The 24,716-nt window shown below is 43.8% G+C and overlaps 1 protein-coding gene across 4 annotated transcripts in view; it reads right to left on the bottom strand.

Annotated features, from left to right (window-relative positions):
* Positions 1 to 24,716, bottom strand: part of NEDD4L (NEDD4 like E3 ubiquitin protein ligase) — a 907,002-nt gene that overhangs the window by 388,145 nt on the left and 494,141 nt on the right. For all 4 annotated transcript variants that reach the window (XM_029579603.1, XM_029579595.1, XM_029579588.1 and 1 more), the window contains exon 4: positions 10,582 to 10,620. In XM_029579603.1, the coding sequence (XP_029435463.1) occupies positions 10,582 to 10,620 (39 nt within the window). The remainder of the gene's footprint in view (positions 1 to 10,581; positions 10,621 to 24,716) is intronic.

Raw genomic sequence — 24,716 nt, forward strand, 5'->3', positions numbered from 1 at the left:
ATCCTATTAATCAATAAGGAATAGCCACTGCTTGCTATCAGCAATAGTAATTTGGGATCTATTTAATGTCTGGGTATTTCCAGGTACTTGTGACTTGGATTGGCCAATATTGGAAATAGGATACAAGGCTTGATGGACCCTTGGTCTGACCCAGTGTGGCATATCTTATGTTCTTACCACTACCAGTGCGGCCATTGCCCAAACATCCATGCTATTAAGTTCCCTGTGTAGCCTGCCAAACCGGCCCAGTTAAGTGAGTGCCTGCATTTCTGCTTGGTATTTCTGTACTTGTAGCCTGCCAGACTAGTTACTAATATAATTCTATTACTGCGGATTAATCCAAATAGTGACCAAAACTAGCATGGCTGTTGCCTGAACATCCATCTTATGCCAGCCTTCACTGCCTGCCAGATAGATCCAGCTACAGTAGATCTGTGTTTTCATTAGCAATTCAAGTGAATACTGTACTTGCATCCTGCCTGCTTTTCCACTAGTACTTCTAATGTTTCATAATACCCACCTTACCATTGCAAATTCAGTTTTTTACCTTACTTACTGACATAGTTAACTCATTTTGTCAATTTAGTCTTCGACTTTTTGCTTTCTCTACTCGCTGTACTTTCTTCCAACACTACCGCTACAAGTCTCTTATCTCTTCCTCACCCACCAACCTTGCTACCTATAGTTCTTTTTTTCTCTCTCCCTTTCCTACCCCTCCTTTTCTTCATCATGTCTGCTAACCCTAAAAATGGGACCAGACTATGGCACTGCCATGGGGGATTAAATACAAATAAAACTGAGGGCAAGACAAGTGGCTTTAGGCAAGCCTCTGCCACCACTTTAACAGCTAAGGGGGAGGTTGCCTCAGAAGGGGGTACAACAAAATAAAGAGTCCCCCTGGGGAATGAATACAAGCACTATGGTTCCAGTTCTCACTCTCTCGCAGCTTATTTGAATATTTATGTGGAAGGCTGTTGTGGCACGAGAGCAGCCTCATGGTCACCTATCTAAGGCAGCAAAGGGCAGAGGGACACCAGGAGAACACATTGGTTCCATTTTGGATTTTAAGGACATTTTATTCTTTTAAAATAAAACCAATTAATTGGCTGTACGCTGGGAAGAGTATCCAGCATATTGAAATGAATCTTTTTGGGACTATCAGGAGATTTTACAAGAGGGACCCTCATGTAGTGCAACCTGTGGGGCTCAAGAGCTAGACAGGATTTCACTGACTATTCCAACCATTATAAGCTTATTCTCAGTCACTGAGAGCAGGGAATGTCCCAGCCCTGGATTGGGTATAATTAGAAGACAGCAAAACAAACAAACAAAAAAAAAAAGGCCCATCCGATCCTATGCACACAAGGATGTATCTCATCTACCAGCTGGAGAACTTGACCACTTGTAGGCTTTCATTTCTTAAGCACATCAGGTTTTAATTTTCTAAGAAGAGGCCAAGATCCTATGTGCATGATTCAGATCATACATTGATATGAGTTTAAATTAGATGAGGTGTGCAAGTAATGGAAGCTGATTGAACTGGGATGCCACGCCAACAAATACGGTTAGTGGAGGAAGCAAAAGGAACAAACTGAGGTGTAGGTATGAGAATATATGAAAGGAAGACCAGGGAAGACAAGAGAAGAAGAAATCTTTGGAAATCTATAAGCCTAAATGTTATATGGTCAAAATAATAAAATTTCAGACTTAAAAACTCTAATGGCAGAGGCAGATCTGGATATTGCTGCTGTCATAGAGACATGGTTCAGTGAGTCCCATGACTGAAATACTGGGCTAAATTTGTTCAGTAACACTACAGTAGGCAGAAATGGCAGAGCAGCAGCACTTTAATACTGGGGGGAGGGGGGGGAGTTAAAGGAAAAGAGAAGAGGCTGTCAGTTGTCTTACAAAGGGGAAAGAGCATTTCCATCTACACCACTCTAAGTAACAGACTTCCAGCCAAGGTAGAAGGGCTGTACGGAAATCTATTTGAAGAGATATATAACACCACAACGAAAGAAGAGGTGGAGGGAGATTTTCATCTGTCAGAGATTAATGGGGCACATCCCATTAACCTAAGTTAGAAGTAGAGAGGTCCTGACCTCCCTTCAAGGAGCACTCTTCAGGCAGCTGGTAACAGAACCTACAATGAAGGGTGATAATACCAGACCTGACGCTTACAAACATCAGATGATGTAGTTTAATGTAACAGTAAAGGCAGAGATGGGGCAAGCAAATGGGGGAGACCCTTAACGAGTGGCAGGGCAAGATAGAAAAATATTTGTGAAACAGAATAGTGGGCTAAACCAAAAGGAACCAGCAAAGGGCGATAATCTGTGGTAGGAAAGAAAATAAAAGTAAGAGGAATATGAGACTGGTACCGCTTCCACAGAAGATAGCTGAAAAAGTAAGGACATAAAGATTGGTAGTCAAAAGAACGTGGAAGCCAGGGAAGAATATCTGTAAAAGTTGAGGGAAGCAAAGGTGTGAGCTAAGGCAGTCAAAGTGACAAGACTTTTGCTCAGCAATGTCAGTGAAAGGAGGAAGTGTAGAAATGGGAATTATAAGACCGAGAAGAAAAAAAAGGAGGCATACGTGGTGGGTAAGAAGGAAAAAGCTGAAACACTAAACAAATAGTTACGTTTGGTATTCACCAAAGAAGGGACTGGCGAAGGTCTACTGATAGTTGGCGGGGATACATATGCTAGTGGGATAGATGTCAAACTAAAAGTCGCTGGTTCCAAGGGGATACACATCCTGGGATATTAAGGGACTTCAGAGATCTTTGTGGATGACAGTGATTCCGTAACACTGGAAGATGATGTCCCTTTTCATAAAACTGGTATAGGGAGGAGGCTTGAAATGACAAGCCCATTAGTCTGACATAGGTGGTAAGAAAATTATGGAGACCCTAGTAAAGGAATGGTTTCTAAAGGATCTTGAGACCAGTGTGTTGCAGGATGCATGGAGGAATAGTTTTATCAGAGAGAAACCCTGTCAAACAAATCAGACCAATTTCTTTGATTGTATGATCAGAGAACTAGACCGGGGGTGAGCACTGGGATGTGAATACCTGGATTTCAGCTTCTGGCAATGGTCCACATACAAGGTTCAGAAATTAACCTAGCAGCCAAGAGGTGAACCCCAGAGTAAATTACTGGGATAGATACTGGCTGTGGGTACTGATAAAGGACATTCAATTTCAGGACACAGAAGGGTGGGTGCTAGCTCTGTTCAGTATCTTTGTAAATGATATTGAAGAGTTTAGTAAGAAAAGATTGCCTTTTCTGCAGATGACTTGAAGACCTGCAATAGACTGGTCATCTCGGAGGGAGAAGATATGATGAAATAAGGCTCGAGTAATGCTTGAAAGATTGGCAGCTATATGTCAGTTAGAAAAGCACAAAGGTACACATTTGGAGAAGGAATGTTCGAGTAGTTAAAGCAATGGGCTGAGATCAAGAGGAATCACTTCCCCGTGGCACTATGCCCTGTGATGGTAGATAAGTCTCTCTCTCTCTCTCCTGTTGTCTCAGGTATGCACTTGGAGCAAGGAATTACTGTACCTGAATTACTAATAACTGTAAGCTGCCAAGAACATTCTTTGGCAAGGCAGGCTAAAAATCCAAAAATAATTCAACTAAAATTAATTTTGGGGGTAACAAAAATCAATGGCGGCAGGAAGAGCAAGAGAGCGGTGCATGTGGTTTGTCTCCCCAGCATATACGATGTTTGATATATCCCCTCCTTCCCACAAATGTGACTGCCAGTCTGATGCAACGTGGGCTGAAGGGGAGCCTGCCACTCTTTTGTTAAACCAGCATCACATATTTATTTGTTTTATAAGATATAAATCTTATAAAACAACCTTCTACCTAACATGTCTGAAGTGGATCACAAAGGAACATACATAGTTAAAATACATGAAAACAAAGAATGAATTGTACAGAAAAATTAATGCCTGCTCAATTCCTTCACTTAACTTAAATAATTTAATTCTTAAAAGAAATAAGTCTTTACGTTTTTTTTAAACTTATAGACAGAAGTTGCTCAGGCAAAGTGTTCCGAGTTTGTGGTCCAACAAGAGAAAATGCTCTCTCTTTAGTGCTCTCAAGATGTGCTAATTTTGAAGATGGAACTTCTGGTAGATTTTTATTCACAGCTGCTTACCTGTAACAGGTTTTGTCCTGGGACAGCAGGATGTTAGTCCACACGTGGGTGACATCATCCAAAGGAGCCCAGCACGGAAAACTTTAGTCAAAGTTTCTAGAAGCTTTGACCAGCACACTGAGCATGCCCAGCATGCCACTATCCGCACATCCATGCAAGGTCTCGTAATATACAGAAACAAGTACAAGCGAAAAAAAATAAAACAAACTGGAAGGAGAACCCAACTCTGCAGGGTGGCGGGCGGGATTCCTGAGGTCTAACATCCTGCTGGCCTAGGAGAATACCTGTTACAGGTAAGCAACTACGCTTTCTCCTAGGACAAGCAGGATGGTAGTCCTCACACATGGGTGAATACCAAGCTCCAGGCTGTCTCCATTAACAAGTGAGTCCAACAGGTGCCGAACAAAATGCCAATGGGCACAACAATAACTGCAGCTCTGTTTGTTGGCAGGGGACTACCTGGCTCGCACCAGGTGTACTAGGCAGGAAGAGTTGGGTTCAGGTCTGGAAAAGATTGTGCAGGACGGATTGACCAAAGGCACTGACCTGCCTCCCATCTTTGTCCAAGCACTAGTGAGTCGCAAACATGTGAAGAGAACTCCACGTTGCAGCACGGCAAATTTCAATGACAGGGACTGCTCGCAGATGAGCCACTGATGTCGCCATGGCCGCACAGAGTGAGCTTTGATTCAACCGGCCAGCTTTTGCATAGCAGAAGGCAATGCAACCTGCCAGCCAATCTGTTTACCCACCGCCACTCCCAGTCTATTGGTATCGAAAGACAGAAAGAGCTGAGTGGACTGCCTGTGATCAGTTGTGCGATCTAAATAGAAAGCAAGGCCCTCTTGCAGTCCAAAGTGTGAAGAGCCCGTTGCCCTGGATGGGAATGAGGCCTGGGAAAGAAGGTGGGTAAAACAATGGACTGATTAATGTGGAAATCAGTCACTACCTTTGGCAGGAACTTAGGGTGGGTACGCAAGACCACATGATCATGAAAGAACCTCGTGTATGGCGGGTACGTGACCAAGGCCTGAAGCTCACTGATTCTACGAGCCGAAATACGCCACTAGGAATACAATTTTCCAGGTGAGGAACTTCGGGTTGCAGGAAATGCAGTGGCTCAAAGGGAGGTCACATGAACCACACCAGGGCAATGTTGAGGTCCCAGGATGCAACAGGAGGCTGAAGAGGGGGCTTCAGGTGAAGCAGGCCCCTCAAAGTGACCTATTAAGAGCTGCACCAATATGGGCGGGCCAGCCACACCTCAATGGTATACACTAACAGCAAAAAGATGAACCCTGACTGAGCTGGACTGAAGCCCAGGCTCGGAAAGGTGCCACAAATAGTCCAATAGCTGGTGAATGGATCCAAGCTATGCCCCGCACACCAGACGGAGAATCTTCTCCACTTCAAACTGTAAGACTTTCTGGTGGAAGGTTTTCTAGAAGTCACCAGCACCTGGGAGACAAGGTCCGAGAGGGCCAAGGGCTGAAGGATTAAGCGCTCAATATCCACGCCATTAGGGCCAATGCCTGCAGGTTCAGATGATGCAAGGTGCCATGGTGCTGAGTGATCAGATCAGGCACAGTCCCCAGCCGGATGGGGGCCCTGACTGACAGGTCTCGCAGGAGAGGGAACCAGACCTGTCAGGGCCAAAAGGGCACCACGAGGATCATGGTCCCTCTCTCCTGTTGAAGCTTCAGCGGGGTCTTCAAGAGGAGCGGGAGGGTACGCATACAGCAGACCTGTCTCCCCCGTGCAGGGAGAAGGCATCGCAGGCCAGCTGCTCACACCCTGGCGACAGGGAGCAAAAGCTGCTCACCTTGTAATTGCATGAGGAGGCAAAGAAGTCCACATCCTGGGTACCCCACCAATTAAACAGTTGGGCCGCTACCTCCGGATTAGGGACCATTCGTGTGGCTGAAAGGAGTGACTCAGCTGGTCCACCAGCACTTTCAGAGTCCCAGGCAGGTACGTCGCATGCAACAGCATCCTTTGCGACAGGGCCCAGTTCCACACTTGCACCGCCTCGTGACAAAGGAGGAACAATCCCGAGCCTCCCTGTTTGCTGACATACCACATTGTCACTTGGTTATCCATCTGGATCAGGACTTCCTTGTGCGAAAAACAGTCTCTGAACACCCATATGACATAACGGATTGCCCGCAGCTCCAGAAAATGTATTTGACAGCGGACTTCGTGAGCGGTCCAGAGACCCTGCATGTGGATGCCATCCATATGGGCTCCCCAGCCCTGAGGAGAATTGTCGGTGGTTAGGACCACTTGAGTCAGAAGTCTGGAAGGGAATCCCCTGCTCCAAATTGGAGAGGTTTTCCCCACCAGGACAAAGATGCCTGCAAAGGTTCTATGAATGCAAGGCAAGTCTTGAGGTCCTGAGAGGTCTGTTGCCACTGTGACCATAAGGTCTATTGTGCCCTCTGCATGCACAAGCAGGCGAGACGGGTAACATGGACAGAGGCCACCATGTGGCCCAACAAACGGAGCAGAAGGCGGGTAGTCTCATGCCAACTGCTGCGTACGAAGGCCGCCAGCAAGCTGAGGGCAAGAGCCCAATCACGGGGCAAAACCGCTTTGGCCTGTGCCATGTCTAGTCTGGCTCCTACGAAGTCCAGCTGAGGAGATGGACAAAGGTGAGACTTTGGGTAGTTGATCATGAACCCTAAGGATTGTAGAGTCCGCACTGTCAGGGGTAAAGCTCTCAGCACCCCTGAGCTGGAATCACTCTTGATCAACCAGTCGTCTAGGTACAGGAAGACTTGCACCGCACAACGCCTGAGATATGCAGCCACCATCGCTAGACATTTGGTGAAGATGTGAGGGGCTGAGGCCAATCCAAAAGGCAGCACCTTGTACTGGTAGTGAGCCTTTCCCACCACAAAGTGGAGGTATTTCTTGTGGCCAGGGAAGATTGTTATGGAAAAGTATGCTTCCTGGAGACTGAGGGTGCAGAGCCAGTCTCCTCTTTTGAGGAGGGGAATCAGTGTGCCCAGAAAGACCATCTTGAACTTTTCTCTTAAGAGAAATTTGTTCAATGCCCTGAGGTCAAGGAAGGGGCGTAAGCCGCCATTCCTCTTCGGAATTAGGAAATACCTCAAATAGAACCTCGGCCCTGCTGGGGGCAAGGAACCAGTTGTACTGCACCTGCTATGAGAAGGGCGGAGAATTCTATTTGAAGTATGATCTGCTGGGCGGACAAACCCCACGATGGACAAGGGGAGAGGTCCCTGGGAAATGACATCCTCCCAGCGATGGGTGAAGCCAATGAGCCTGCCTCCCACTGGAGGGTCCGGCATCAGGGGTGCGCTCGGCTGACTCATGCTCCCTCACTGCCAATCAAAAGCCCTGGGTGATCACTGCTGGCAAGGGCAGCCCCTGGAAACTAGTGTGTGGCATGCGAGCACGAGGGGCCAGAGGATAATACTTCCTCTGCCTATAGAAGGACTGCCGGGAACCTGGCCTGGAAGATTTCCTGGCCAATAATGGGGCGTTGGAAGCGCCAGCAGAAAGCTGCTAAAGAGTGTCTTGGTGGTCCTTCATTGGTGCCACCACATCCCAGATCTTATCCCCAAAGAGGCTGTTACCTATGCAGGGGAGGTCAGCTAGGCTTTTCTTGAATCTCTGAACGGAGGTCAGAAGCTCTGAGCCAGGCCATCCTACGGGTGCAGCAGTTTCAAATATATCATAGATGGATCTCACCTCATGTGTGCCAGCCTCTAAAACCCAGCAGGATGATAGCCAAAAGTGCTTCCTGTTGCTGTTGAGGCAGGCCCTCCATGAGGTCCTGGACTCACTTCCATAGGTTCGGTGGTACTGGTTCATGTACAACTGGTAGGCGGCAATATGGGCGATAAGCATAGTGCTCTGGAAGACCTTTCCCCCAAGGCATAGAGCTCCTTATGTTACTGCCCCGGGGGGGGGGGGGGGCGCAGAAGCATGGGTATGGGAGCACCTGGCTTTTTTGGGGGGAGGTACAGCTTCTCGAACCCCACAGCTTGCTGTACCAAATAAGTAGCATCCACGTTCCTATTAACAGAGGATATGGAGATCGTGTGTTCCCACATCCGGAGGAGGTCCTTAAAGATGTCGTGGATGGGAACAGCCACAATTAGATCATCAACAAACTGAAGCACTTCCAGCATCTTATATCGCGCATCCTCTTCCACACGGAGCTGGAAGGGAATAGCCTCAGCCATGGCCCTGACAAACCCCACAAAGGAAAGATCCTCAGGCAGAGACCAACGCCTTTCCTCTGGTGGGGAAGGAGAGGGGGTTGTCCAAATATTCAGATGAAGATTCTGAGGAATCATCCTCCCATGGGTCATAAGGGCCTTCCTCTTCAATAAGGCCAGCACGGCACGGGTGAGGCCCGTGTGGTATTTCAGCCCTGGGCTCAGATGGCTTTGGAGGCATTGAGTGCACTGTGGGAATCCACAGCTCCCCCAGCATCTTGGGAAACGAGGGCCGTGGGAGGCCGGAGGGCTTGGGTAAAGGCTCAGGAAACCGAGCCTTTACCCAAGCTCGAGGAGGGCATCAGTGGCCGCTGGGGAACTGAAGTTCCCTCAGGCACCCGTTGCATTGGTAGGGCACTTAACAGGACGTCCAAACGCTTAAGCAAAGGTGCCAAAATAGATGGCGGAGGCTCCAGCACCGGCATGGGGACTGGTGGTGCGGATGGCTTGATGCTCCAAAGAGCTCTGAGCACCACGGTCTGCACCCTGCAGTCCAAATCCTCCTGAAAGTCCTGTGAGGCCAGGACTGAAGGAGGGGGACAAGGCATCACCGGCTCTTCCTCGGTCCTTCAAGGTGGCCTCATGCCTGGCACAGATATCGGTGGGGGAATACCTGGGACTCCCAGATACATTGGAGGATGGGACCATCTTTGGTGATGGTATGGCAGCCACCAGTACCGCACCAGAACTGGAGCTGCGCGTCAACGGTGACTGGTATCTATACTTGCAGAACCTCCCATGGTGCTCAGCCCAGTCTTTCCCCGGTGCTGAGGAGGCTCCCAATGTCCTGGAAATCGGTGAGATCATGGAGGATCGGTCACCATTTCTGAAATCCTTTGAAGAAGCAGAAAGAGAAGTGGCGAGAGGGAGCGTATCAAGGGACTCCTCTCGACCCCCCCGGCGTCGATGACTCAGACGCGGGCGTGGATGGAACTGACTTTTTAGAACTGAAAAGTTTCTAAGTCTTGTTAAGGATTGCACGACGGCCTGGGGGTCATCTGGTCACCGACACCCTCAGAAGTCATGCGAAGCCCCCAGGCAGAGGATGCAAGCATCATGCGGATCAGTGATGGACATGGTTCACGGGCTATGGGGGCACCGACAAAAGCCAGATGACACCACAGAAAAGTACCCAATGTGCCGTCGATGATTGGCAGTCATCGAGAGGCGAGATGCTGGGAATCGACCGCAAAGAAGCAGAAAAACAGAAGCCCATACCTATCGCACTAAGAAGACACCGACCGCGAAGGGGTACCAGACGATGGAATTAGAAAAAAAGGCTTTTCTCACAAGAAAATAAGAAAAAGCAGAGCTTCACGAACCGCGAGGCAACTACACCGTGGAAAAAGAGACTGAAGTGGGACCTCACCTGGACGCGTGGATAGTGGCATGCTCAGTGTGCTGGTCAAAGCTTCTAGAAACTTTGACAAAAGTTTTCCGTGCTGGACTCTATCGGATGATGTCACCCACACGTGAGGACTACCATCCTGCTTGTCCTAGGAGAAATTTAATTTTTAAAAGCGCACTCCCCACTTGCATTTAATAATCCTTCTGAATCCGTATGAGAACATAAAATGTGATTCTTGTTCTCTTTACTCTCCATAACTGATCCCCTGAAGTCTCACAGTCTACATTTGCAATTCATTATTTCATGTCATGTAGGATCAGTTTTCAAGATCTTGAGAAATGATAAAGCTATTCACTCCTATGCTATCAGGTAGCATTGTAAATACATTTGGTTATTTGCTACTGTTACTAGTCTAACAATGCAGAGAAAAGGAAAAGCATGTCATAAATAATGTGCTTTAATAAAGCGCATACGCGCTCAAAGTCCTCTCCAGATCCTCTCAGAATTGAAGCAGACAATACTGAAACACCCCCCCCCCCCAATTCTCTGCATAGCACCAGATTTGCCCCAACTCATATGCTATCCTTCATTTAAAAAAAAAAAAAAAAAAAAGCTTATTAGAGGTCACTGATTCAGTCAAATCAATTTAGCAGAGAAAATACGATATAACAATATCTTTTGCCCCAATTTGTCTTTTGCCAGCACTCTCTCCCCCTTTTTATGGCACCCCCCCCCGCCCCGCCCCCAAAGATCAGAGCCAATCTGAGTCTATAAGTTATAACCTGCTGCTATAAAGAAAGAAAAAATACTTACCCGGAAATAAAATTCTTCATTCCATTTTGGATTCAGGGTCTGCAAAACAATTTTTATAGTTAGAACATTTCTAGAATTTTCCAGTACATTTCCAATCAGAATATTTCCATTTCCTGTTTACTGAAACTGCATAAATAAACTTCAAGAACAATGTACTACAGCAAGAATAAAAAAAATAGATTGTGATCAATTGATTGAAAATCCATCTACTCTGTGACCTCTGCATGTGTGAAATAGCATTTGAGTGTAATCCAAGAACAGATATTGTGCTAAAAATAGAAATCTAATCGCCAGAAGTCAGATCATCCGAAACCTCTACAAGAGAACTGAAGAGTCTAGAACATTTCATTATAACATTTTAGCTGAGCAGAAATAGCAGACTGATTCTGTTACCACAAAGCTGACCATAGTTTTTTTTTATAGTTTAAAAGTATTAACAGGCTCAATGGCCTATCTTAAGAAACCAAAATACAGACAGACTGCAAAAGTTGAACGTTTCATTTATTTAAACCTTTTATGTAACTGTATACCCAGAATATGTTCACCAGAAACCCAATACCAATGCTTTAAGTAGATCAAAATTTCATACGCCTCAACTGCAACCTATAAACCAATTAGCTAAGGTCACATGACTTCCCATAATTCCTGTTCAATGTAACACAAGTCCATATTTTCCTGAACACCAAACTAGCAGATGCTGATACTAATTGTCCCTTATTCCCCACTTAATACCTTTCCCTCCTTCTTGTTTAAATATGTGCAAGTTGGGCATTTCGATTATAAGTCTGAACCCATGACTCCTGGGATTATAAAAGTGACCTCAGGAGGATAATAATGGATGATGCAAACATAATAATGTTTTCATTTATTATGATAAAGCTCCTGGTTACTAACATGCCCATACTTCACCCATGAGTGATGGACACCATTCCCTTCATTTCTGGTAAGTAAAAAGAAATTAGTTAATAAATATCTATTACGTAATTTCTATTTATGCCATACATGTGGAATCATATTCATCACATAAATCCTTTTGAGTAATCATTAAACTTCCTGTAACAATTAAAATGATTTCCTTAATCAATTCCAAATACTGCTCTAAATATAAAATGCAAAGATCATAGAAGGTAGAAATATCTGAAAAAGCAAAGAGAAACAGGATAGATAGGAGAAAAAAAAAAAGACAGAGGAGAAAACAGGCAGAACAGTAAAACAAGATAAGCCTTTTTTTTTTTTTAAAGATATGTTAGCAGGGTGAGATGGGAGGGAGAAATGTGTAAATGGGACCATGAAAAAACCCAAATATAAAATGCATACTTTAGTGCAGCATGCACAGAAGAAAGGCTGGTGAGAGACTGAAAATAAGCAGCCAGAATATACTAGTGGAAGAGTGGTAATCCCCACTTCATTTACGCAACAGAGAATACACAGGAACTGGTAAAACTGAAAACAGACCTGGGAGTGCGATGAGACTGGAGACGCTCTCCGATAAGAAGGGAGCCTCGCTAATTCTGACAGTTCCACTAACAACCTTGTTAAATCCCTGGCTAGAGACAGAAGTGGGTCTACAGAACCAGATGCTGGCAATAATAGGCCAGCTAGCCTGCCCTCGGTGGTGGAAATTCAGTGGCAGTCCTACTTAAGAAAAGGATTGTAGAAGAAAAAATATATTCAAGGGGATTACCGGACAGGAGGCAACATGGGTTCACCAGGACAGAAAAGTGCACTGGCTATGGTTTACCCAGATTTCAGTAAAGCTCTTTGACAGTGTCCCATTCAGAAGACAATCACATTGAACAGTCAGGGCATGGGTGTTAAGGTGACAACCTGAATTAGAAACCAGTTGAACAATAAGCAATGGAGTTATAGGATTCAATCCCAGGAAAGGAGCATCAACAGTTGCATGCAATAGGGATAAGTCCTCTGTTCAGTTAGACTCAATGTTTCCATAAGCAATAGTGCAGGAGAGATGAGGAAGAAAGATGTATTACTTTATAGATAACACAAAGACCAGTAACCGAGCTGACACTCCAATGGGAAAACAGAAAGCTCAAGGCATGGTAATGAGTAGGGCAACAGGGATGTAAGTGCAAAATAATTCAGTATAAGCTGAAGACAAGGCACCAATGACTAAAAAAAGAGGTGAGAGATCTGGGTGTGATCCTATTTGATGAAATCAAGGTTTTGCCAAGTGTAGCTAGACAGTGGGAGGGCACCAGTGGAATGTTATAGTACACAGGGAGAGCTAGATACACCAAACCAAAAGAGTTATACAAATCATTGAGCACCAGGAAGATTGTGTCCCACTCTGATAGCAACATTTCTAAACGAATAGCAACCGAATACAGGCAACCAAAAATGGGGCAGTGTCAGCGTCGTAAGGCATATTTCAAGTGAGGTTCACGAACCTAAATATTTACACCTATAAGAGGGATAAAGACATAACAGAGAAATTCAAATACTTCAAAATTGTATGCAATGCACTGGAGGCATGCATTTATCAGAGGAAATGATATTCTGAAACAAAGCATTCTGATATGAGACTGGAAAAGGAAAGGAGGGGGGATGATGGAGGGATGAAATAGCCTCCTATTGAAAATGAGGGTGAAAATAGCATCAGAATTGAAGAAGATATGGAAGCACAGAGGACCTTTAACAGTGAAAAAGTAACTAGGTAACAAAATGGCATACCATATTGAACTTTTGAAAACTAAGACATTTTCCAATGGCAGCCAAAAACTAGAAGAGCTGCAATTTTAACAGAACTATAGAGTTTAAACACTTCAACTACCATCAACTTTAAAGGCCTGATTAGCAAAGCTTCTTGCTCAAAGGTATAGAATAATATAATTCAGGCTCTTTTACCTGGGCAAATTCTCTCATATTGTGTTTAAATCTACATACTGAAATTAGGCAGTAAGAACAATATAGTTCCTCCTCCATCCATCAGGTCAACCATTTCATAGATGGCAGCATACATGGTACCTTTATGGTCCAATATGATGATTGTAATGGAGGGATGTAATTAAGGGTGTTGCATTTTTTTTTTTTTTTGTATAAATTCATATTTATATGCCAGAGAATAAATAACTAGCTAGCAATCAGATACCACAATAAACACAGCAGGAAGCCAGCAGAAACAGTATCTCACCTTCCTAACCAAGACACTGTATTACAGCAAAGAGAGTAAGGAGATGAAACAATGCTCAATCCTCCAGTCTTCATGGCTATCTATAAATACCCTTTTTTTTTATACATATATGAAGGCAGATGTCTGCATAATATAGCCACTGAATAAAATGCTTACTCACATTCAGACCCGCCTTCCCTCTTGCAGCACACACGTAGGGAGGAAGACCTTCTTTTGATAGTCAGAACCTCACCATTTGAAATGAATCTGCAAATATTAGCTAGAAAACTGGAAGCAAACTATACCAGAGACAAACTAGACAGCAGAAGGAATGCTAAGGGTATTTTATAGTAGACGATCAAAAAAAGGCCTTGACACCTTCCTTCATAAGCCTAAGAGAAGTCAAACTGAAAAAGAGACAAAAGAACTAAAGTGAACATATCACCCGGCCTGCATTCCTGCATGCCTGGCAGCCTGATTGGAAGAGCAGAAAGGACAGTGAATATCAACAATGACTGGAAAACTGTTGGCCAATTGCAACACTTTCTACTGTTTTAAAAACAAATGCAATGACAAGCTATTCTTTTTATTAATTCATATAAACATGAAATTCTAGCTCCTGTAAGAATCAATTAAGTCAGACTTGATATCTAAAACAATGCTTATGTGCTTACAGCAAACACCTAAACACAAGCTTTCATGTGCTTTGTTTAGTAAGTTGGCCATGCCTATGGCTAAATTCAAAGCTATTTTTATAACACAAGTGACATAGCCCAGATTTTTCCTGACTCATAATGCTCCTTTATGCAGGTGGTATATAACAGCAGGTAAGATCTGAACTTGATCCAACATGGCCAATCTAAAGTTTTCCCTATATTGAGATCACAGACTTAACCATTACCATCTACAAATACCTAAGGACCAAATGGTCATCTCACACATTTAATGGTCAACCACAACAGTTAAGCACTATGACCCACAGTCACTTATTAACTGACCTAAATCCTAACTTATCTCTCCTTTCTGAAGGAAGAATTAACCATAGTCATCATTAACAGCACCAACTAAACAAGAGAAATGTGCTCAGCTACGGTGGTTAACACATTTCCTGTTTTACTCTTGCAGTACAGGGCCACAGTTCCTCTCTTTACAAGGGAGATATGGCAGTGCAACACATTTCACCTTGACAGACAGGAGGAGAGGAAGCATGGCACAATCCTAGAGCCAACAGGAGAGAAGTAAGTGGACTAGTACGGTAAATGGAGAAAGAGAAAAAAAAGGAAGGGGATAAAGATAGGGATGGAAAGGCAGGGAGAAGAAAGAAGGAAGAAGAAACTCAAGTTAGGAAGGGGAAGATAGAACAAGAGTGTATCAGGAAAGGTAAGAGAAAAATTACGAGAAGATGAAGAGGGGAAGCTTAGATACTGAAACAAAGCAAGTAGGAGACAGAGACTGAAAGTTGGCTTAAGAGACATGGAAAGGTATAGCTAGACTATGAATATGACAGTTTTACAAACAAAAAAGCTCCAGATCAAAGAGCAGAGGCAGACTCCACCTACTGATCGACACTTAAGTGACATTGTCATCGAAAGCATAGTCTTCAAAAGTTTCAAATCATTCCTGTACAACATAAATCAATCAGTTGCAGGGGCCAACAAACCATCCAAACCCAGAGATTTCACTTGTGGGGTGTCTCAGGGCTTGGCCCTGTCCCCATCCTTTTTAATATTTCCATCCAATCTATCTGTGACCTTGGTTAATCAACAGTGAATGCCACCTATTTGCTGATGACTTTCATCTGTGCATCAAAATGGTGCTTGACCAAACTGACCACTGCCAACCTTAACAACTATTTTATAGTAATAGCCCACAAACTTAAGTTAAACCTCTCCAAATCTGAACTCCTTTGGCTCTGGCTGGCAGGGTCACCTCCTATGATCACTACTTTCTCTGTCAGGTACCCTGGTACACCCTAAGGAATCAGTATATAGCCTAGGGGTCCAGGTCAAACAAAACCTCACCAATAAATCTCACATCACTAAAGTGGCAAGGATCTGCTATATGTATCTGCATCAGATCCGCTATCTGTGCAACTATCTTGATAAACACAACCACTGTAATCCATGTGACAATCATCAACACACTAATGGCATTACACAATAATGAAGCACCTCCATCTCCTACAAAATACTGCGGCTAGAATTTTAGTAGGAGCCAGAGCAACAGAGCACATAAAACCAATATTACAAAATACTGCATGGGCTCCCATCCAAAATCAGCATAACATTCAAACTTTCTACTATATTTACAAATGCGTGAATAAACAGTCACCTAAATACCTGACCCAGCTCTTCTGCTCCTACACACCCACTCTGGTCCTCCAAAATGGCCCTTTCCTCTACTCTTCTGGCCTCTGCTGAACTGTCCTCTGTATGACAGACCGGATGTCTAATTTCAGGAAACAGGGCGTATAAAGTGCCGTGCCCCAAGATCCCCAGAGGGAGAATATGGAAAGGTTCCCACAGAGCATCTGATGGACTACACTGCTTGTACTCAAAAAAATATATAGATACACACACCTTCTTCCTAAAAATGAAAAGCTCACATGCATCACAGCAGCAAAAGATTTACAAAAGTGTGTGCTTTATTTTCACTCTCAGGTTAAGACTCTGAGGAAACTAAAGATGCTATACACAATGGGGTAGATTTTCAAAGGGTTACGCGCGTAACCCCCGAAAACCTACCCCAAACCCCCCCCCCCCCCCCCCCCCCCCCCGCGTGCGCCGAGCCCATCTTGCATAGGCTCGGCGGCGTGCGCAAGCCCCGGGATGCGCTTAAGTCCCAGGGCTTTCCTGGGTGGCGTGTCGCGGCTGGCACATTATCGGGGGCATGTCGCATCATCGGGGGCGTGCCGCGGCCGGCGCATCATCATTTCAGTATCTAAGCTTCGCCTTGGGCAGGCGTAACTTTCGTGATAAAGGTGGGGGAGGGGAATTAGTTAGGGCTGGGAGGCAGGTTAGTTAGGAGAAGGGAGGGGAAGGTGCGGGGGGGGGGGGGGGGGTGGAAGGAAAGTTCCCTCCGAGGCCGCTCCGATTTCGGAGCGGCCTCGGAAGGAACGGAGGCAGTCTGCGCGGCTCGGCGCGAGCAGGCTGCCGATTTTGCGTGGCCTTGTACACGCCGACCCCGGATTTTAAAAGATACGCGCGGCTATGCGCATATCTATTAAAAACCGGCGTACTTTTGTTTGCACCTGGTGCACGAACAAAAGTACGCACGGGCATACTTTTATAAAATCTACCCCAATGGGAGAACAATGATAGGGACAATCCAAAACAATTCATGTTCCCTGTTGTTACAAACTCCCATTTTGAGCTTTCTAGCAATAAGTATAGGGATATATGTAAGAAATTGCTAAAATATGGGGTAAAATAAGTATCACAATTTACTTAAAAAAATAAAAAAAGTAAGATGGTTATTAGCTGCTCTCATGTCCTTACAGCTTTGCAATCATGATCCAGATCCTGAACTAGAAGCTTCTGCAACAGGTCCACCACAGAGCATTACAGTGTTTTAGTTTTGGGATACAACAGATGATACTGCAAGTGAAACTCTCTATGTAAGGGCCCGGTGGCACTCACTGCACACTGTAGCACATCATTTGAAGATTTTGAAGGGAAAACATGAGCAAGAATATACATCTTTAGTGCTTTTCAAATTACATAAACATTATCTGCCGAATGCCAGTCCAAATGACGGTATATAAAAATCTAATAAATAAATAAAATGGCTCAATATCTTCCATGAAAATTCATCAATCAGGTTCACAGTTGAGGGTAAGGTGCAACACTGGTTTGGCATCAATTGAATTGAAAACAACCTTGATCCAATAAGGGTGAAGTCATTTTCAAAAGGGTGGTGGATGCACAAAATGGGAGTTCCAGGGGAAGTGGTGGTGGCAATCAATCATGGGATAAGCACAGAAGGGAAAGGAAAGTCAGAGGTTAACTGCAACAAAGTAAAAACTGGCAAGACTGTATTACGGCTTCCCAAACCTCTCCTGGTGACCCCACAGCCAGCTGGAATTTCAGGAAAGCCACAACAAATATGCATGAGATCAATTCAAACACATGGGAAAGTTAGTATATGCACATTTAGTCCATGCACTGTGCTTATCTGCAAGTCCCGACTGACTATGGAGTCACAGGGTCAGGCTTTGGAAGCCCCCATCTGCCATATTCTACATTTCTACGAAAAGCACACAACAAAATCCATGCATAAGCAGAGTTTTCACTTCTTAGTGTTTCAAATATACTTTCTACTGAATTAAAACATAAAAGTATTTGCTGAAATTAGTGTGCAATTTTGAAAAAAACCCTGAAAATTAGATTTTCTAATTCAGTTTCATGCTTTAAAAACGTCCTTTCCTGAAATGTTCACTTTTTTTCCCAGCAGCAGCTCCTTTGAAATTCCAATGCCAAACAAAAACATCTTGTTATAAGAAGAGCAAGCAAACATCCTTAATCTCACACTATACAACAAAATTATTTTGAATATGGTACCTTTAATTTAGCTTTTTAGAGCCTTCACTGGTACCCTTATAATCACCACATTTTTAATCTTCACAGAAAAAGGAGCATATTCCTAAATTTTAAGGTTAAAAAGAAATCATGAAATGCTGAAGACTTGGAATCCATCCATATTCAGGGCATATGTGATAGTGCATACGTGCTCAACAAGGAAAACAGGCCAGTCAGTCAGCCAAAACAGGAAACAGCCCCAGAAATGAACCGAAAAATAAAGGAATGAAAAAGAGAACAAACAATGACCCCAGGGTGAAGCTCTGGGAGAGGAACAGCGACCCCAAATAGGAGGGGCAAAGAGACAGGAAGATTTCACCAAGTAGATAGCTAGACTTTGGAGAATTGGCAAGTAAGGACTGAGTGGCTGGAGTTGCTATGCGGCAGATCCTCTAGGACTAAGGTGAAAGATTTAGGATGTGGCTCCTGAAAGGAAGAGCAGCGAATACTCCGGCAGTGCCTCTCACCCGATGACATCACACTTGCAAATAAGCCACTCATAAGAGGCCCGAGGCTGAGGGTAGAGGACCACCTAAAAGCACATCACAGGGTATGCTTCATTGGTGGCAACAGGGGAGGGCAGGAGAAGGGCGTTATCCTGTTCATGCCTACTCCGATTCTGGTTGCATCCAATGGAAAAGTGTGTGTATGCCTCCTTGAGAGATGGGGATTGGGAAGAGGAAGAATTGGGGGCGGGGGAAGGGAGGGAGAGCTGGGTTTGATGATGTTTTATTAATTTGGATATTATGTCTTATTTTATTGAATATATTCTATATTTTATACTTGCATTTTTTTTTATCATGTTGTAAGCTGCTTTGAGTTCTTATGAAGGAAAACAACATATAAATCAAAGAATAATATAGAATAGACTGAGAACTGGGAGGATGAAGAGAGAGACAGTCAAGCCAGCTGTCCCTGAAACCAGTCCCTCTTCTCCCCTGAGCTTGGATGAAGCTTAAGAAACTGATCTGGACAGAGAACACAGCCTTCCTGCCACAAACAGCAAGGAAAAGCAACAATTCGGAAGTAGCTTGCTATTGTACAGGCCAAGAAGGAGAAAGATGAAACTAGCATTACAGAACAAAACTTGAGTAGAATAGTCCTAAAGTAACTAAAATTAATTTTAAATATATGTTTTTCACAATTCTGAGATAAGTGCCTCCCTATTATAAATTTACACTGCACTTCATCATTATATTTGGACCTAAACTATTCTAGCCCATCAGAAAGCAAACTTTCAAAGCTCTTTTTAGTAGCTTCTTAGGATCAGTCAACAGAATTTAAATTTCAGGAAGAAATCACAATGCATGACATTGGAATGTTATTTCTCAAATTTAACAGTTCATACTGTTACACAGAGTACAAATTTGGTTTTCTGATTAGCTAAGTTACCCCCTAACTCATATGCATATCTTTAGGATCTAGTTAATGTTCATCACCGTCCTTTGCATCTACACATCTGATAAAACAACAGACTATTTATTAAACAAGTTCTCAGTAAAATGACCAAACTTTCCTCATGGTACTTTCAATTTTCAGTCACCAGCATCTTACACAAGCAGATGCCAATAGGATAAAGATCCTGCAGGAGTTTAAATAGTGGAAACCCCATGTGTGATGGGGAACAGTATAGTGGTAAGGATAAATTATCATTCGTCTGGCCAAAATGAACACAGATGGATGATGAAATGATAAGAGAAATCAGGCAAGCTACCAAATTTGGTTGCACAGTAATAATTAGACTTCAATTACCCAAATATTGACTGGGTCAATGTAACACCAAGACAGGATAGGGAGGTAACATTTTTAGACAGAATAAATGAATGCTTCATGGAGCAGTTGGTTCAGAAACCTTCAGTGCAGAGTGGACATTAAGGAAAATAGTTAGAAAAATTAAAAGTTGCAGCTCTAAATGTTAAAAATGTACATCAGGCATAGATATTGCTTAAAAATACTATCATAGATGTTGTATTTGGCAGTCCTCAGGCTGCTCCTGCAGATCGCCGACTCATCCTCCTGGCCGGGCCGTTGGACCCTGATAATCCTGGGACACTCCAGATACTTCCCACGGAGGATTGCTGCCGCCTGACCTCACGTGGCAGCATTCTGCCAACTACAACCACTGACATTTTTCTTAGGGGCACACATACCTGACGCTTCCCGATTTAAAAGGCCCATGGTGGGAAAAGCCCCATGGTACTGCTGGATAACATCAGACGCTAAGGCCTATAGAAGGATTGCTGGCTCGACTTCAATGCCTCAGCAACATCTATTCCAGAATCCTATCTTCAACTCCAGCCTTGCCTTCAGTCTTCATCACCTTCTTCGTTACCCACCTGTTCTTCTCCTTGCCTGCCTGGATACCTGGTGTGACTTCGGTCTGACTCAGATATGCCTGATTGCTGCCTGCCTCTTATCATTGGCTGGACCTTGGACTTGTCTGTCCTCCGCCTGCCTATGACCCAAGCTCTTCAAGGACCACCCACTTATGCCATCAGCTGAGACCCCACCTGCCAGCCCCGGCACCCAAAGGCTCAACCTGAGGAGAACAAGGGCTGGTATAGGCGAAGGTCCTGCCAGGTCACTGTTTTGCCTGGGCCCACCCGCCGATTGTGGGAACTTGCAGTTTGCACCAATCCTGCCTCAGCCCAAGGGACCAGAGACGCAACAATGGAAGCCCAGACCAGAAGTTTTCTACACATTGCAAAAGGTGGAAAGAAGGCCAAACAACTGTTGGCACAGTTAAAAAGCAAGTCGAACGAGGCTATTTCAGCAAAAAAACTTTTCAAAAATTGGAAAAACCATAAGCATTGGCAAGTTAGATGCAAAACATTGATAAGGAGGGCTAAGAAAGAATTTGAAATGAAGCTAGCCATAGAGGAAAAAGCGCATAATAAAAATGTTCACTGTTGGTAACCATAGCACTCAAGACTGGAACAATTACCTAATGGTTAGAGAAGCAGGATGAGAACAATGGAAGCCAAGGTTCAAATCCTGCTCCTCCCGCTGATACTCCTTGTGACCTTAGGCAAGCCACTATACCCTCCATTGCCTCAAGCACAATCTGTAAGGTCTTTGGTGCAGGGAAATACCTACTGTTCTTGGGTTAAGTCGCCTAGAGATTGGATTTGGAAAGGCAAGCAAACAAATCTAAATCCAAACTGTGAAGCTGTGTTAGACCTGGCCAGAACTTGAGAGCCTCCAAGGAATATTAGCTTTTTTACATGGTGATGCTGGTGGCTATCTGAATAACTACTGAACCAATGTCGGGTGGCTCTGCTATGTTAATAACTGCCATCTTTTGCATAATTTATTAAACCAAGGCTTTTCTCTATGTTATGGACATTAAAGTTCCCATGACACTTTTCATGACAAAATTTCCAGTACCATGACTAGATTCCAGCACGGATCATGCAATCTCTTTTGCTGACATTTCCCCTGAAGGAAAAATCTGATTCATCTATTGTATGTATCTCCTATTGATTCAAGTGGCACTTTAGAGAACAGCCACTATAAAAATCAAATAATGTAGAATAATAATAATAATAATGGTTACTAAGCCCAGACAAAAATCACACTCTCTCAAGAAATGGTGCTTTTGCAAACTAATAAATTGTATCATGCAAAGTGGACTGTCCAATGATAAGACATTCTCTTCCTCTGAGGAAGAAGCTGAGGCTGTTATCTGTGCATTTTCAGGTGAGCCCATTCCTGGAAAGGACTTTTGCTGATAGCCCCACCCCTGTGCTGGCGACTCGCAAGCCCCGCCCTCCATAAACTCAACTGAGCTATTTAAACATCATCCCAATGCCGAAGGCAGCGCGCTGTGAAAGGATGCAGCAAAGGGGAATGCTCCTTTGCATGCCCCTTCAAGAGCCATCATCACGCTCACAGAGAGAAGGCTCTTTAATATTCTGTCTTCAGAGGTTCCCAACTTTTCACTGTTACAACTGACCTGTTTCAATTTGCAAGCAAGTCCATAAAACCTGAACGCAGGTTTTAGTCTGTTTTAATCTTGTTTGTTAAAATGCTAATTTTTTGGCTTGGTGTAATGTTGTAAGCTCGTGCTTATTATAGTTGTTGTAGGTCAGGGTAGATTTGCTCTAAATTGTTACCCCGAAAAACACATTTGACAGAGCTCAAGGCTCTTACCTACTTGCAATGCTACTTCACAAGATTGCAGTTGAAGATCAGTTCATTGAGACTTGGATTCGGGTAAATGATAAGGTCACTAAAAGAATTATGTCTGTTTGGATATGCCTTTTATCCAATTCATAATCAAATAGGAAGGGGGCGGGGATTTCAATAATGTCTGTAAAGGACACTTTAAATACTATGGAACTACTGCTACTATCGATCAAAGGAACAGAGCATTTTTTTTTCTTCAGTTGGCAATCCGCAAAACCTATTTGCCTATGTACAAAGCACCACATGATGCTCGATCAGTAACTGCAAAACTATTACAATTGTTTACAGAATTATGCTTAGATCATTAAGACATGCTTTTATAAGGCAACTTTAACCTACACATGGAAGATAGCTCAGATAGGAATGCTACTGACTTCTTAAATTGCTTGGCTGATCTTGAGTATTAACCTCTACACATGTGAGAGGTCATAGATCGGACCTAGGTGTATTTTTTTTTTTTTTTATGATCAATGGATAATCCATCTTTCAGTAAAAGGTAATTGTCTACTCCCTCATATGCCCTTTTTTTTCCTCTTTAAACTGTTCAAAGGCTGAGTTAATTCCAAGATTGTTGGATAAATTAGCGCAGACTCCGTCCCCTTCTTTAACTAGCTCTATAGAAGAGAATCTTATGATTTGGGATAATCATATGCTAAAAATGATCAATATTGTTGCCCTAAAAAAGCAGAGCATTGAAACCAATAAAAAGGCAGTCCTAGCCACAGAAGAGCTGAAAGGTTCGAGGTTTATAATCAGGAAATGTGAAAACCCATGGCAGAAGCATCCATCAATCACTAGCTGGTTTAGGTATAAGCAATACATTTAGGTGTACAACAATAAGCTACGGGAGTTTTTAAAAAGGCCCATTATTCAGCCCAGCCCTCTCTTCACTGCATAGGCCTCATGGTCTGTTTCGCATCATTAAAAGTCTGAGAGTTTCCTCACTTCTTTACTCACGCTCTTTTCTGGGCTATGCCAACGATGAGGCATTCACCAAAAATATAGCAAGTTTGTTGTAATTTCAAAATAAAGCTATCAAAAACTATTTTTTAAATACAACTGGCAACAGCCAACTAAATTGCATAAATGTGACTGAAAATACTGCTAGAGGAGCTTCCAGTAATGCAGAGTTTCCAATCCTAGACAGGCTCTATCCCCTCACTCTGAAGAGCGTTCAGGAGTGGTTTAGGTCCACTAAGCCTGGCGGCTCCCCGTTAGCTGTACTTCCAGCAGCCGTCAAAGGAACAGCCCAAGCACTGATTTCTCAGTTGTCGTTATTAACAGAACTTTAGAGGAAAAGCATTGAAGAAAGATTATTCAGACTTTTAACAATTCTCTTGGCTCTAGCCCATCTCCCACATTCCTGATGGAGAAAAGTTAATTGCACAGGCAGTGAAACAGCAGCTCTCTGATTTTATAGAGGACTAGAGAAAATGCCCAGCATTCCTTGGGTAATCTGGTCTATAACTGTCTGTGCGTGCACACCTGTGTATGCATGTGATTAACCCAGTGGGTGTGGGGCTTATGCTTGTATGTGTGTGTCTACCTTTATATGAATGCACCTGTGTGTATATGGGTGCCTGTGGCTCGCAGAGGCACCCACACAGAGCGTATGCATATACGACCCAGTGTGTGTGAGTATGTGAACTTGTGTGCACTTCTGCGAGCTTCTGCAAGCCAGTGTGTGCATGTGAGCAACATTGTTTGCACTCCAGCAAGCTCATTTGTGTTCGTGAGCATTTGTGTAAGCTCATGCATGCCTGTGTGCACTTATGGGTGCCTGTGTGTGTGCCAATGCCAGCCTGTCCCTGTGTGTGGGGGAACACAAAGCATATTAGCAAACATTACTCAGTGTTTGGGGTGTCCGGTCAATAACATCTTGTGTGTTTGTGTGCACTACTGTGCCTATGTATGTGGGTGCCTGTACTTGTGTGTGCGCTTGTGTTTGTGGAGCCTTATGAGTGTGTGTGCACCTGTGTATTTGTGCGACAGGACTTTACAGACAGAGCAAACTGTCTTTGTAAAATGCACTTTCCACTGTTCCAAGTTCCATCTGGTGGCCACAGACAAAAACAAGTGTGACTGAGCGACCGACACAAGCCTTATTTGTCTCGAGAGAGAGAGGGAGAGACAGAGAGATTATATATACATATATGCGCCAGAAAAAAACATAAGATTTGGCATACTGGGTCAGACCAAAGGTCCATCAAATCCAGTATCCTGTTTCCTAATAATTCACA

This window comes from Rhinatrema bivittatum, chromosome 1, assembly GCF_901001135.1.
Source record: "Rhinatrema bivittatum chromosome 1, aRhiBiv1.1, whole genome shotgun sequence".
Lineage (NCBI taxonomy): Eukaryota > Metazoa > Chordata > Amphibia > Gymnophiona > Rhinatrematidae > Rhinatrema > Rhinatrema bivittatum.